At 40.6% G+C, this 12,297-nt stretch overlaps 3 protein-coding genes across 7 annotated transcripts; 2 read left to right on the forward strand and 1 right to left on the reverse strand.

Annotated features, from left to right (window-relative positions):
- Nucleotides 1–1,294: 1,294 nt before the first annotated feature.
- On the forward strand, nucleotides 1,295–5,193 carry bud13 (BUD13 homolog). Of its 2 annotated transcripts, XM_051400672.1 has the most exons (11): nucleotides 1,295–1,469; nucleotides 1,626–1,713; nucleotides 2,119–2,203; nucleotides 2,286–2,423; nucleotides 2,463–2,534; nucleotides 2,664–2,968; nucleotides 3,087–3,195; nucleotides 3,364–3,502; nucleotides 3,628–3,809; nucleotides 3,917–3,998; nucleotides 4,779–5,193. In XM_051400672.1, exons 1-11 carry the CDS (start codon nucleotides 1,330–1,332, stop codon nucleotides 4,870–4,872), a joined length of 1,434 nt encoding a protein of 477 aa, XP_051256632.1. In that variant the 5' UTR covers nucleotides 1,295–1,329; the 3' UTR covers nucleotides 4,873–5,193. The 2 variants fall into 2 exon arrangements, with proteins under 2 accessions (XP_051256632.1, XP_051256631.1); XM_051400671.1 differs by having other exon boundaries at nucleotides 2,286–2,534.
- Nucleotides 5,194–5,889: 696 nt separating this feature from the next.
- snrnp35 (small nuclear ribonucleoprotein 35 (U11/U12)) lies at nucleotides 5,890–7,550 on the forward strand. Its single transcript, XM_051400673.1, has 2 exons — nucleotides 5,890–6,610; nucleotides 6,669–7,550. The coding sequence occupies exons 1-2, from the start codon at nucleotides 6,080–6,082 to the stop codon at nucleotides 6,822–6,824; spliced, it is 687 nt and encodes a 228-aa protein (XP_051256633.1). The 5' UTR covers nucleotides 5,890–6,079; the 3' UTR covers nucleotides 6,825–7,550.
- A 605-nt stretch (nucleotides 7,551–8,155) lies between these two features.
- Nucleotides 8,156–12,068, reverse strand: si:dkeyp-69c1.9 (uncharacterized). Of its 4 annotated transcripts, none has more exons than XM_051400675.1 (5): nucleotides 10,416–11,290; nucleotides 10,090–10,241; nucleotides 9,376–9,471; nucleotides 8,561–8,843; nucleotides 8,156–8,473 (listed from the first exon to the last, which is right to left on the reverse strand). In XM_051400675.1, exons 2-5 carry the CDS (start codon nucleotides 10,190–10,192, stop codon nucleotides 8,356–8,358), a joined length of 600 nt encoding a protein of 199 aa, XP_051256635.1. In that variant the 5' UTR covers nucleotides 10,193–10,241; nucleotides 10,416–11,290; the 3' UTR covers nucleotides 8,156–8,355. The 4 variants fall into 4 exon arrangements, with proteins under 4 accessions (XP_051256635.1, XP_051256634.1, XP_051256636.1 ...); XM_051400674.1 differs by having other exon boundaries at nucleotides 10,090–10,256; nucleotides 10,416–11,286; XM_051400676.1 differs by having other exon boundaries at nucleotides 10,096–10,256; nucleotides 10,416–11,262.
- Nucleotides 12,069–12,297: the final 229 nt, after the last annotated feature.

Here is a 12,297-nt window from a genome sequence, read left to right on the forward strand (position 1 = left end):
AATGTGTGTGTTAATGTTAATGTGTTTCCGAGTCTCTTTGAAGTTGAGAGGGGTGTGAAACAGGGCTGTCCTCTGAGTCACTGCTGTGGCTTACGCTGATAACATTCCTGTTATTATAAAGAATCAGATAGAGATGGATGTCTTAACTAATCATTTAATTTCATAAAAAAACGCATCTGGAGCTAAATTAAAACACAACAAAAGTGAAGGAGTTTGGATCGAAGCGGAAAGAGACAGACAAAATATTAATATTGAAGTTAAACAGGAAATTCAAATACTCAGTCTGAACATCTGTAACAGGGAATGTAGTGACAGAAACTAAGAAAAGACTTCAGAGATGAAGCATCTTTTCATGGATTGTTACAGAGCTCGGGAATGTTGGAAGTCTGTGATGTTTGGAATCACTGAAAGAAACAATAAACCATATGACCACATTGAACTGTTACAACTCATAATAAGCATTGTTTGTTTTAAACTGTGGAACACAAGAACTGCTATGATCATATATCAGACTATTATTATTACACAAACACTCACTGAACTCTGGAGGAGGAAAACTCTGTACAGAAGTCAATGCCTCCCGTGGGACAACTCCTCTGGACTCTCTGACTGTATGCACTTTATAAATGTTTGCTGATGCACTTTATTCTCTGACGCACTTTATTTAAAATGTTTATGTAATGTTGTATAATGTATAATGTGTAATGTGTAAAATGTCATAAAGTTAAAGAAAAAGAAAAAAAGAAGAGATTAGGATAATGGGGATGGCACTTTGAGGTAGCCAACCAGATTTCAGGGACAGCCAATGTCACTCAAGGCCCCCCTCTGGACACGCCCCTGAAATACTGACCTGAATACTTACAGTATGCCAACAAGTATTTAGTATTTTATATTTGTAATTGATTCAGATCACTTCGTATAGATCTGTTTTCTTGAAGGCACATTAAATGTACTTTGATTCATGTTGTGAAATAGTCAAATCAGTCAAATCAGACTTTATTTGTATAGCACTTTTCATACAAGCACAATGTAACTCAAAGTGCTTCACACATTAAATAAGTAAGACTAATAAAGAGCTTTATAAAACAATAAAGGGATATTAAAATTGATTCTGAAGCAAACAGGTAGCCAATGCAGAGAAAAATTGTGGTTTTTTTAAGTGTTTTATTAGTCAGTTATTTCATAATCTCACTTTTCGTAGTTAAACTTGAACAAGTGAGATTATCAGTCTGTAGCGTTGGTCTGTGGCAGAGCGTCTCATGGTATTTGCTTATGTGAAATGTGCGTCTTTGACCCTCGGTGCTATCCGTAGTTTCCGACAACATTACGATGGCCGCTTCTACTGGCAGCACCAAAGGGCCAGAGCTATCTAAAGCTGAGTACCTGAAACGCTATTTATCCGCTGATGGAGACGGCAAGAAGTCGAAGGGGAAGGTAAAGAAGAAACGGCGCAAGGTTCCGGAGAGAGGGTGAGTCAGCGGGGGGTTTTAACCGAGCTGCAGCCCGCTGCGCTGCTCGTTCAGTTAGCTGAGGTCGCTATTGCTACTGCTGCTGTGAACTCCCTCGTTTTTGAATGAAAAGTTTGTGTGGCGTTACTTAACTCACGTTTACTTCTCTCGTTCAAGACTCAAAATAGTGGACGATGACATAGACTGGAAGCAGATGGTCAAAGAGGAGGAGGAGATAGAAGAGGACGAAGAGGAAGCTCCAGTGGTAAGGACTTAAGCTATCGAGCTAGCTGGCTAACCTGTGTCCATTCATTAACGTTACTTGAAGTGATTAGCCAGCAGACTTATTCACTTACAGAACACCTTAAAAACATGCCGTGCTTTTAAATTTGTAAAATATATATATATATAAATAAAAATAAAAATCATTTTTGTAATACAAATCCAACCAAAAAGTGTTTTTTTATATGTTTGGCTTATCGTTTAAGCTGTAATTGTGTTGATTTGATGTAAAAACCATACCAATATTGCAGTATAAGCAGATACAAGCAGAGTTATTAAAGATGTAGCTACTATGGTGTAGATGGCCTGGCAAAATCTATGGTGGTTATCAAATATATTTTCATATTACCCTGTCTTGAAACATCACGTGTTGTGTTTGTCTGCTAAGATTGCTGAGGTGATTGACGAGAGACCAGATGAAGTGAAACAGTTGGAAGCCTTCAGAACCAGCAATAGATGGAAAGTGATTGGAGGTAATTGGTATTTGTGAACGAAGTTAAGAGGATCCTTGTGCTGTGTACAAGTTTATTTACTTTGTTTATCCTCTGCCAATAGCTGACGAAAATGAAGACGCAGAAGAGGCGGAAGGAAGAGGGCATGATTCACCAGAGTTGTCATTGGAGAGTAGCAGACATGGTTCTCAGGAGAGAAAGACCCGACATGACTCTCCAGACATATCCCCCCCAAGAAGAGGTCGCCATGACTCTCCAGACATATCCCCCCCAAGAAGAGGTCGCCATGACTCTCCAGACTTGTCACCTCCCAGACAACACTCAGGGAAATCAGGAAAGGCACAAAGTAAAGGTGAGTGATGAGAAGTCATGTTTGAGGCTTTGAACCTGGTATATTTCTGCATCGGGCAAGGTGATATTAATAAAACATCAACAAAAAAAATTAAACACTTCACTAAAGAATTCATTATTTCTTTGCCAGATTCATCCCCTGCCAGAAGAAAGCCCAGCTCCATACCATCAAGTAAAAAACATTCGCCTGATCCTCATCGGTCACCACTGGCAAAGAGGGCTCAGAACAGGCACGATTCAGACTCTGACCGGTCACCTCCACGAAAAAAGCCACAGAAGGGAGGAGCTTCAGACTCGGACCAATCTCCTCCACGGAAGCACTCAAACACAAGACGAGGCTCTGATTCTGACCAGTCCCCACCCAGGAGGCGGCCGCGTAGTGGAAAGGGCTCAGATGAAGATCTGTCACCACCTCGTAGACATGGCCAATCACAGGTGAGAAAATCGTGTTCATTTTGTAATTTAAAGTCAGATTTAGCTGAAATTGGATGCAGGTATTCAATGTCCAACCGACTAGACTTATGCAGTTTTTACTGTTTTACTGTTTTTCCAGCCTCCAAGGATGCTTTCTGGCGGGACGGCAGGCCTGGTTTCCGTAGATATTTTAAGAAAAGAGCAGGAGGAGAACCGACGCAGAGAAAGACAGAACAAGCCACTAGAAGGTTGGCTCAGCTTCACTCTTTTTAAGATACTTTTCCTTCTCATATCCTCTACATCAACCATGCATACTCCAAATGCTTACAGTGATATCTTTAGTAGTAGTTGTGAAAGTCAAATGATGCAGTCCTCTTTCAGATGACATTTTATATATTTTTTCCTGCTACGTGTAGACGAATCCCGCAATGCCCAGACGGTGTTCCGAGACAAGAGCGGTAAAAGAAGGGATTTGGATACGGAGAGAGAGGAACAGAAAAGGAAAGCTGGAGAAAAAGCAGAAAAGGATGAGAAATACGCTCAGTGGGGAAGAGGGTAAGTCTGCGTAAAGTTTTCACACATTTAAAGATGGCTACAGAGTGGGATTGTGACCACATAAAGACTTGTAATATGTTACATGCCGGCTTGTTTCCATGATTAAAGTTAGCTTGTGTTTATAGGTTGGCCCAGAGCCAGATGCAACAGCAGAAACTTGAGGATGCAGTGCGTGAGGCCCACAAGCCGCTGGCACGTCAGCGCGATGACGAGGATCTCGATCGCATGTTGAGAGAGCAGGAAAGGGAGGGAGATCCAATGGCTGCGATGCTCAGACGGAAAAAGGACCGCAATCCAAAGACACAAGGTTTTCATGGTTACATATGTGTGCTTTGTTGACTGATGCTTAAAAAAAATGTGTTTATCATTTATATAATTAATTGTAAACCATCTTATTTTTGTTTTGTTTTGCAGAGAAACCTCGATATAAAGGCCCACCTCCTCCTCCAAACCGCTTCAATCTTCTACCAGGCTATCGCTGGGATGGAGTTGATAGGTACAGTGTATGATGGATTAAAAAAGGATTTCATAATTTGTGAAAATGATTCTTGGAACCCCTCAAGCAAAGTTTTATTTTCTCTAATTTAATGAAGAGCAAGTAAACCCATTGTGTAAAGCTGGATGAAGAAGCATTTCAAGGATCAGACATCTGGCAAGAAAAGTGGCAATGCAATCTGCCTCTGCTTTTGAGAGGGACAGTGTAGGAGATGACACACCAAAAATGGGAGCATGGAGACAGACAAACACAATTCTTTGATTTTGCTGCATGACCTGGACATGTGGCCATGAGTGGCTGGGGTTGATCTGCTGCGGTTACATGCAGGGTTCACCTCAGGGAACAATTATAAACAATATATTTTTCCATTAACTGCAGTAAAGTATTTATTGCATAAAACAAATGGAATATTTGCAACAATGTTGAATGTAAATGGAAAAAGTGTCAACTCTTTCTAAAATAGAATAACAATGATTATCTGAAATGGAACAGAAAATTTGGCGCCGACATCCCTCCTTAACTTTTGGAATATTGTTGTGGTTACAAGTGTCCTTTTTTGTAACACATAGCGCGTCCATATTTCATACTGTTCTCTTACATCTTATACACTTGTATAAGTATGTGTACTATAGTCAAGATCACAATTTTGGCTCCTACACTGAATTAAACCTGATGGGGAGCTTCATTGAAGGTTTGCTCTGGTGCATCCAACCAGAGATGGAGCTGAGGGTGTGAATGAACAGAATTAACAGTGGAATTTGATTTGTGTGTGTTTTGCAGGTCAAATGGTTTTGAACAGAAACGCTACACGCGAATTGCAGATAAAAAAGCCGTCCAGGAGGCAGCTTATAAATGGAGCGTGGAGGACATGTAATGGCAGTCGGAAACTGATGGATCGGGAGAGGAGGAGGCTCATCGTCTATAGTCGTTTAACATGAAAGTTGAGACTGAGTATCTAATCTATGCTGTTGAAACAACTGCATATTGGACACATACACTCAACCTAACCAACATTTTGAGAAAGATTTGTTGTTCCTGTACAACGGACATCAAATTATAACAAACTGATAAACTACAGACATAACTGTACATAGCAGTGAAGTGACAGTATCTTTCTTATTTTGTAATAATTGATTCAATGTGGAGACGAAACAGATATGTTTTTCACTGTTTTATTAAATAATGTCTTTGTAAAGTGTTGCGTCCTGTGTCACAAGTGTTCACAATTTGAAATTTACGTGAATGGAGTTATTGTTAATTAATGGTGTAACTATTAACCTTCAAAATACAATGGTATGGTGTATTTTGGCTCATAGGTGTGGCTTACTGGCACACGGTAAATCGAACACACACCCATCATTAATGTTATTGGCTACAGCTGTGTTTTTCTGCCATGAAGGGCCACATCTGCTGAGAGAGGTGGAGCAGGAGTAGTGCAGGTGTAACTAGAGGAGGCAATTTCTGAAGAATGTTGGGTGTGAATGTGGGATGTTGAAAACTTGATGCTAAACTGAATGGCTGATCTTAATTTGAATTAGTAAGGACAGGAGTCGGAAAGGGTCTAATTAATATGAATGGGATTTAAAAGTTGAATGAAACCCATAATGTAAGGGGAGATATGAACGTTTTGATGTGAGTTTAGAGCTGAAAGTATGTTTTTATTAATCAAGTATTTATTTTAAAATACACACTACTGTGCTTAAACAGAGATCTCAACTTAAATGTATGGCTTTGAAAATTGGGGGCGATTTATTTATTTATACATTACATACTTATAGACAGAAATGATATAAAACCGTACATCTGTCTTTATTTACATACAATTATAATATAGTGTGTTGTCTTCTATTTGAAAAGACCCGTCGGGTAAATAGGAACCATAAAAACGTACTAGAACTCGTTTCAGTACGGACTGTTTTTGCCTATGCACACAGGACAGACAGGCTACTTGCCGTTGTGAAAACATTTATCGGTATCGATGAGGTTTCTCTCGTTAATTGTCGCTTCGTGTAGCGAAACAACCGCCTGGGAAACTCGCTGGAAGTGAAGGAGGGGACCGTGGGAGTTGACTTTAGGCGGAAATGGTCGAGTGGAGTCCGATAGCGAAGGCGTACGAGCCGCTGAAAGCTGGCAGCATCGATGGCACGGACGTGGAGCCCCATGACCGGGCTGTGTGGAGGGCTATGGTCGCCCGCTATAAGCCCAACAAAGGCGTTATTGGAGACCCACTGCTCACCTTGTTTGTGGCCCGTCTGAACCCCCAGACGACGGAGGAAAGACTGCACCAAGTGTTCTCCAAGTACGGAGACATCCAGCGGCTCCGGCTGGTCCGGGACATCGTCACCGGCTTCTCCAAGAGATACGCCTTCATTGAGTACAAGGAGGAGCGGGCTGTTGTCCGGGCCCGACGGGACGCCAACAAGCTTGTGGTGGACCAGCATGAATTGTTTGTGGATTTTGAACAGGAGAGGACCCTCAAAGGATGGGTCCCCCGGCGGCTCGGCGGCGGGCAGGGGGGGAAGAAAGAGTCCGGACAGCTGCGGTTCGGCGGCAGGGACAGGCCTTTCCGGAAACCTATTAACCTCGGGGTCGGTCCTGTGCAGGAACGAGGAGTTGGAGGAGGGGGAGGTGAAGGTGGGGGGAGGGAGTGGGAGAAACAAGGGGCGAGAGACAGGGAGGACCGGGACCGACACAGGGAGGCTGACTGGGGCAGCAGAGGGAGGAGAGATGAGCGGGACAGGGGTAGAGAGAGGGAGGACCGCAAACACCGAGACAGGAGCAGGCACCGGGACCGGAGGTGAAGCCCTGGATAGGACTCCAAAGTAGTGCTCTCACCCGGTCCAAAGGACGTGTGTGACCGATCCACAGTCAGCAGCCTGCCTCAGATGGAGGGACTGTTAGGGGCTTGTGGTTGATCAGATTGTACTTTATTACAGTTGTTGGATGCCAACCTGGAGCAGCAACTTTCAGCTGGTACTCTGGAGTATTTCAGAGGAAAAATCTGACTGCTTTTGTAGTGTAAAAAAAATATTTATTTTTTATTTCTCCTTTTTCATAAGTGAGACTATTAACTTTCTCTCTTCTGAACTACATGGTAACATTTCCTAAAATGGACAATTAAACGATGTAGTCTCTCTATGTAACACATGTTTTTACTGATGAAGATTTTTGGAGCGTCATACTTGGTAAAAGGCCACTCATGCAACATTGAGAGTATACACAGGGGAAGAAAAGCAAATAAACAACTTGATGTTAACACAGTGGTTTTACTTTCCTTCCGTTTTAGATATTTTTCTTTTATTGCTATTTTGTTCTGGGAAAGGAGACATTAAATGTAATTATTTCGAGTTACCATCAAAACCTTTTGTGTTCTTGGTAGGACTGAGTTGTAAAAGAACACATTTGTGATTGAACATAGGTTTTCATGCTGTGTTTACAATAAACACGGTACAAAATACTTAAAATCATATGCAGACAAGCACATAAATGTACAGGCAGTTAATCTTTTAATGTTCGTACATAGTGTAATTAAAAAGTTATCCATCCCTCTGACTTGTGCCTAAGCCTCAGCTCAGCTGTTTAATCCCTCGTCTTGCCCATTGAAGCAGATCGTGTTTTAGCTATGAGTCACTGGGTGGATTGCTTTCTGTCAGACTGACCACAAGTATGTCTGAAGTCATCAATAGGAAACGTCAATGGTCTGTTGTTACCATCGGTCCATTAAGTCTTATCCAGTGACTCCATGCACTGCACACATCATCAGTCCATGAGCTCATCGCAGTGACCTGCTGCTGGGAAATTCATCACTTGTTATCTGAGAAGAAGTTAAACCTGAGAAAAGAGTTTGTGCATAAAAGAACCGATTCCTTAGTAACGCTGATGTAACACAGTAAACAAAAGTAACCAAAGAACGTGATAACACTTTAAATAAAATAAAATTGAATGAGGATACTTTAGACAAAGTAGTGGGTGTGGTTAGGGAAGGAGAACTGAACACTGCTGATGTAAAGTATAATTTAGTCTATTTCACTCTTAATTATGTCTCAAATGAATTGAGTAAGATTAAAAGTCATATGTTATTATGCTGTTTAGAAGGAAAGGCAGAAGAATTGGAGCAAAGACACGCATAACCCATAAATACCCACAAAAAACTGGCATGTTTTTCAATGGTTTATTAAATCATTTTCATTACTGTGTACGGGATTGTTTGATTATAGCAGGCTAGGATTTATAGCCATATGACGGAATTAGACATTTGGTGTAGTTGGTATTTATTTGTAATGAAAAGAAATGCTTTATGACCAAAGATGAGCTGGGTGACATCACAAGAAAGACACATGGATATGGTTATAGATTATTACTCAGAAATCATGTTTGGTTGTCTGGACAAAGCTGCTCTCATCCTCCCAGCATACCTGGGATTTATGATTGGCCAACCAGGGAAAGTCTCTCTTTGGACCGTGCTAAACTCAATCCTGTGAACCAAAACACACAGACGCTGATGAACCGCTTTATACGTTGAGCTACAGTATGTAGACTCATACTGACAAACTGGCTCTCACCTGAAGGCAGGGTTGATGCCGATGTTGTCTGGCTGTGGGAGGGCAGGTGTTCGTCTCCTGCGGCAGGAAGTCGGAGGAGGGAAGTCCTTCTGATACTGAGACTGCATCTCTATTGAATCTGGTTCAGTTTTCACTGCTGTCGACCCCGTCTGATCACGGTTGCCTTCTTGCTCGTCCTCCCCGGGTTCCCCGTCCCTGCTGCTGGTTCCTCGTCCTGTTTGTCTCGAGGATGTGGGACAAGAACGGCGGGACTCCAGCTGTGTTTTCTGGAGGATATGAACTCCTAAAGGGGTTCACATAACTTTAATAAGGGTTTCATTTGACACATAGTAACATCTAATTCTGTCTATGGAGGCAGCATCTGAAAAATATATACTTTTGGTAAAAACCCTCATTAGTCCAGCCAGTTCTTTGGTGGCAGTATTCAGCAATTAATACAAATGTATTTGGGTCAGTAAAATCCAAATTAGTTTTTCCTTCTTGTTATACAAGTAACATCATTTTTATGTTTAACCTTATATAGATCGTTCTCTTTTATATTTGTAGTATTAATTGCTGTATTGTTGTTATTCCAGTTTAATGATAGTGAAGTAATTATATTGCAGTATGACTGATTAAACCCTTAAATGAAAGAAAAAAACTCATAAATCACTTTTCTAATCTCTGCCCAAACATTTTCCAAACACACACACACACAGCCTGGCATGCCTATTTTCAGAACTGAAACAGTCATATGTTCACACAAACACAACTCACAGCTTATCTTAAAGCAGATAAGATGGGTTTACTCCCTAGGTTGAGATAAGACTGCAGACCTTTGTCCCTGTCTCGTTGTTCAACGGGTCGAAAGCAGAAAGCCTCTCTTGATGTGGTCTCCATCTTAGCAGGAGTATCCGGGTAAAGGAGAAATCCTGGGGACAACACAGAGGGTCAAAAGTTGGCTTTAACAGTGATGGATTATAAGTTTTTTAAATACTGTGTAATCAAAGTATTGTGCATGATTAAAATGGAGAGAAAAAAATGGTTTTCAAAATCCTTTCTTTTTAACAACTGGAGTAATTCCAGTGAACACATCACCGCTGGACTAACTTCACTTAATATTTGCTGAAATCCGTCCAATCAGTCATTTTTATTTTGAGCTGGAAATCCCCAATATATCCTTGTTTAAATCATAAGAATTGGTGGTGTCAGTCATGGCTCATTTAGGCCCATTTACTTTAAACGCAGTAAAGATGCAATGACAATGAGGCTCAATCATTTACACCAAAATGATCTGTGACAAGAATGTTTTATTTCTGTCTGTGTGTTTAGACAATTGCCCTGAGACTGAAGCAAAACTACAGAAATAATGATCATTTTGGAGGTTATTTTCATATTCTTTTTTATAGATATTCTGCAGAATAAAGAGCACTTTTTCGACCTCAACCTTATTTGAACAACAAAATCTCAATAAAACAGGAACATTTGGGTTAAAGTTGAGTTGGAACATCAATAACTCTGTCTGATGCTGGGAGAGAGGAGCAGCAAACCTTCACCTGCCACTGCCGGCGGTTCTCCCTTGTAGGGTCGACTAGGCAGAAATAATTCATGGTGGCGACTGGGGTGTCGTAGGTTGGTATTTTTGATGAACATTTTCTCTGTTGGCTCACTGGCATCACCAGCAGCTCTGAATCTTTGGTGTCTGGTGCAACAAATACTGTACAAATGACCACATGGTTTAATGTATTCAATAGCAGTAGAAACTGGAAACAGTTGTTGCAAGCCTTAAAATATCACAGTGTGTATGTATTTCAAATAACAACCAGTATAAAGCCTTAAAACAGCCCTAAGGAGAGTTATTCACTGTATTGCTTACCTTACAAGCTGTGGTACAGTTCTGCAGTGTTCCTGTCTACATTTCTCTGTGCTGTATTTATGTGTGTTATAAGGGTATACACAGAGCTACTTAAAGCTTGTTTACTTCAGTAGTCATGGTGTTCTATTCTCCTTCAGTGAGTGACAGATACAGTAGTTACCAACTGAGACAATAAAGCAGCTGAACCACCAACAGAGAGCTGAAACTTTGCAGCCGCTGCTTGGACAGACGGTTTTTAAAGAGGCACATGGTCCAGAATGAGTAATAAGAGTTTAAAAAAAGCTTGAAGTGCAGAGTTGAGCCTTTTCCTAAAGGAGGCCGAAACTGTCATATTTTGCATTACTGACTCAAGTAAGATGTACGGCAGCAAGTGAAATGATGATCAAATACATTTGACTACAGTTGGGTTGAGTCACACACACCACACTGTCAAAAAAAAGAGAAAACGTGTTGTTTTTTCAGTGGTTGCCCTGGAGCATTTGGCCAGCGCTAAGCAATGCACTGTGCCTCCCAGTGTTCAGGTGGCATAAATCATTAGAGGGCCTGTTTTGGCCTGTAAGTTTTCAGTAGGGAACATTGCACTTGTATACTTGTGTGCTTGTACATAAACCATTTTACTGTATGCATTTTAAGGTATTCTGTGGTCAGAATGTTCCTGCAAATGTACAGTCTATAGTTTATGTTTGATGCAGGCTAAAGCAGATAAGAGACTATTTTAACCTTATCAGTCACATACTTTAAGGATTGTGTATGCATATCATCACCAGAGTATGTGAGAGTTATTTTGAATCACTGTGTACAGTGACAGCTCATAACAAGATAAAAGATTAGATGTCTTATCTTTTACAAAGCAAATCTCATTCATGATTTAACTTAAATCCTAAACATACAGAAGATCCCTGCAAAAAAACAAAAATACCATTATTACAACTACTTAAAAACAATCTAAACTTGCATTATAGCTACATGTTTTCTTTTAGAATAATACAATATCTTATGCTGTTATCACTTTAGGAAGCACACTATTGAACTCCTATTTATACCTTTATTTCTTCTGCTCCAGGGCATTTGTTCAACATGCTCCAACTCATAATTTCTAAATGAAACATTCAAACCTCAGCTTATTATGGTGACATAAGCTTTGTTTATACTTTTTACAATAATAAAACTTTTTCCCATAGAAGTTGGTCATTTGAATCATAATTCAAACTCTTTAACACTTAAGCTTTTACACTTCAAGAGATCAGTTTTCAGTGCTTACACTTAAATGAACAGATATGCATTCAGTTTTTAAACCTACACTTGACCTGACACTGGCATGTCCTGCTTCTTTTATCACTCAACATTCAACTAACATTTCAGACTCTCTTCAGCACTTTCACTTCAACTTTAGCACTTTGAACTCTATACAGGACTTCCATTTTAAACTCCTTTTAGTACTTAGTACTGCCACTTCAACTTCTTTCAGGGCCTCAGTTCGTCTATTTTCTCTATTACTGCCATCCAAAGACATTTCTAAAACTGCAAAAAAAAAAAAAAAAAAAACTTTTTGGCTAACTTTGTACAGATTTCAGCACGCGCCAGCAGGAGTCTCCCGTTCCCATAGTAACAAGCCTTCATTCAGAGCCGTATGTAGAGAGAGTTAGCCTCACAGTCTTTGGCGACAGCTTTGATGCGTCCAAACTTAGGCTGTACTGCTTTCTTTTCCGCGATTAACGGGGTTTCTGCATCAACTAAAAGAGCCAGAAAGAAGTCGACGACGTTATATTTGAATGTATTGGTTTAAAAAAGGCGAGAGAAGCAGCGGTAAAGCTCGTCCTATATAGCCTAATAGCTAAACTCGCTCTGTCAGGGACTCCGCTGTGTTTCCAGTGTCCGGAAG

Source organism: Dicentrarchus labrax, unplaced genomic scaffold (genome assembly GCF_905237075.1).
Source record: "Dicentrarchus labrax unplaced genomic scaffold, dlabrax2021, whole genome shotgun sequence".
NCBI classification, from domain to species: Eukaryota; Metazoa; Chordata; class Actinopteri; family Moronidae; genus Dicentrarchus; species Dicentrarchus labrax.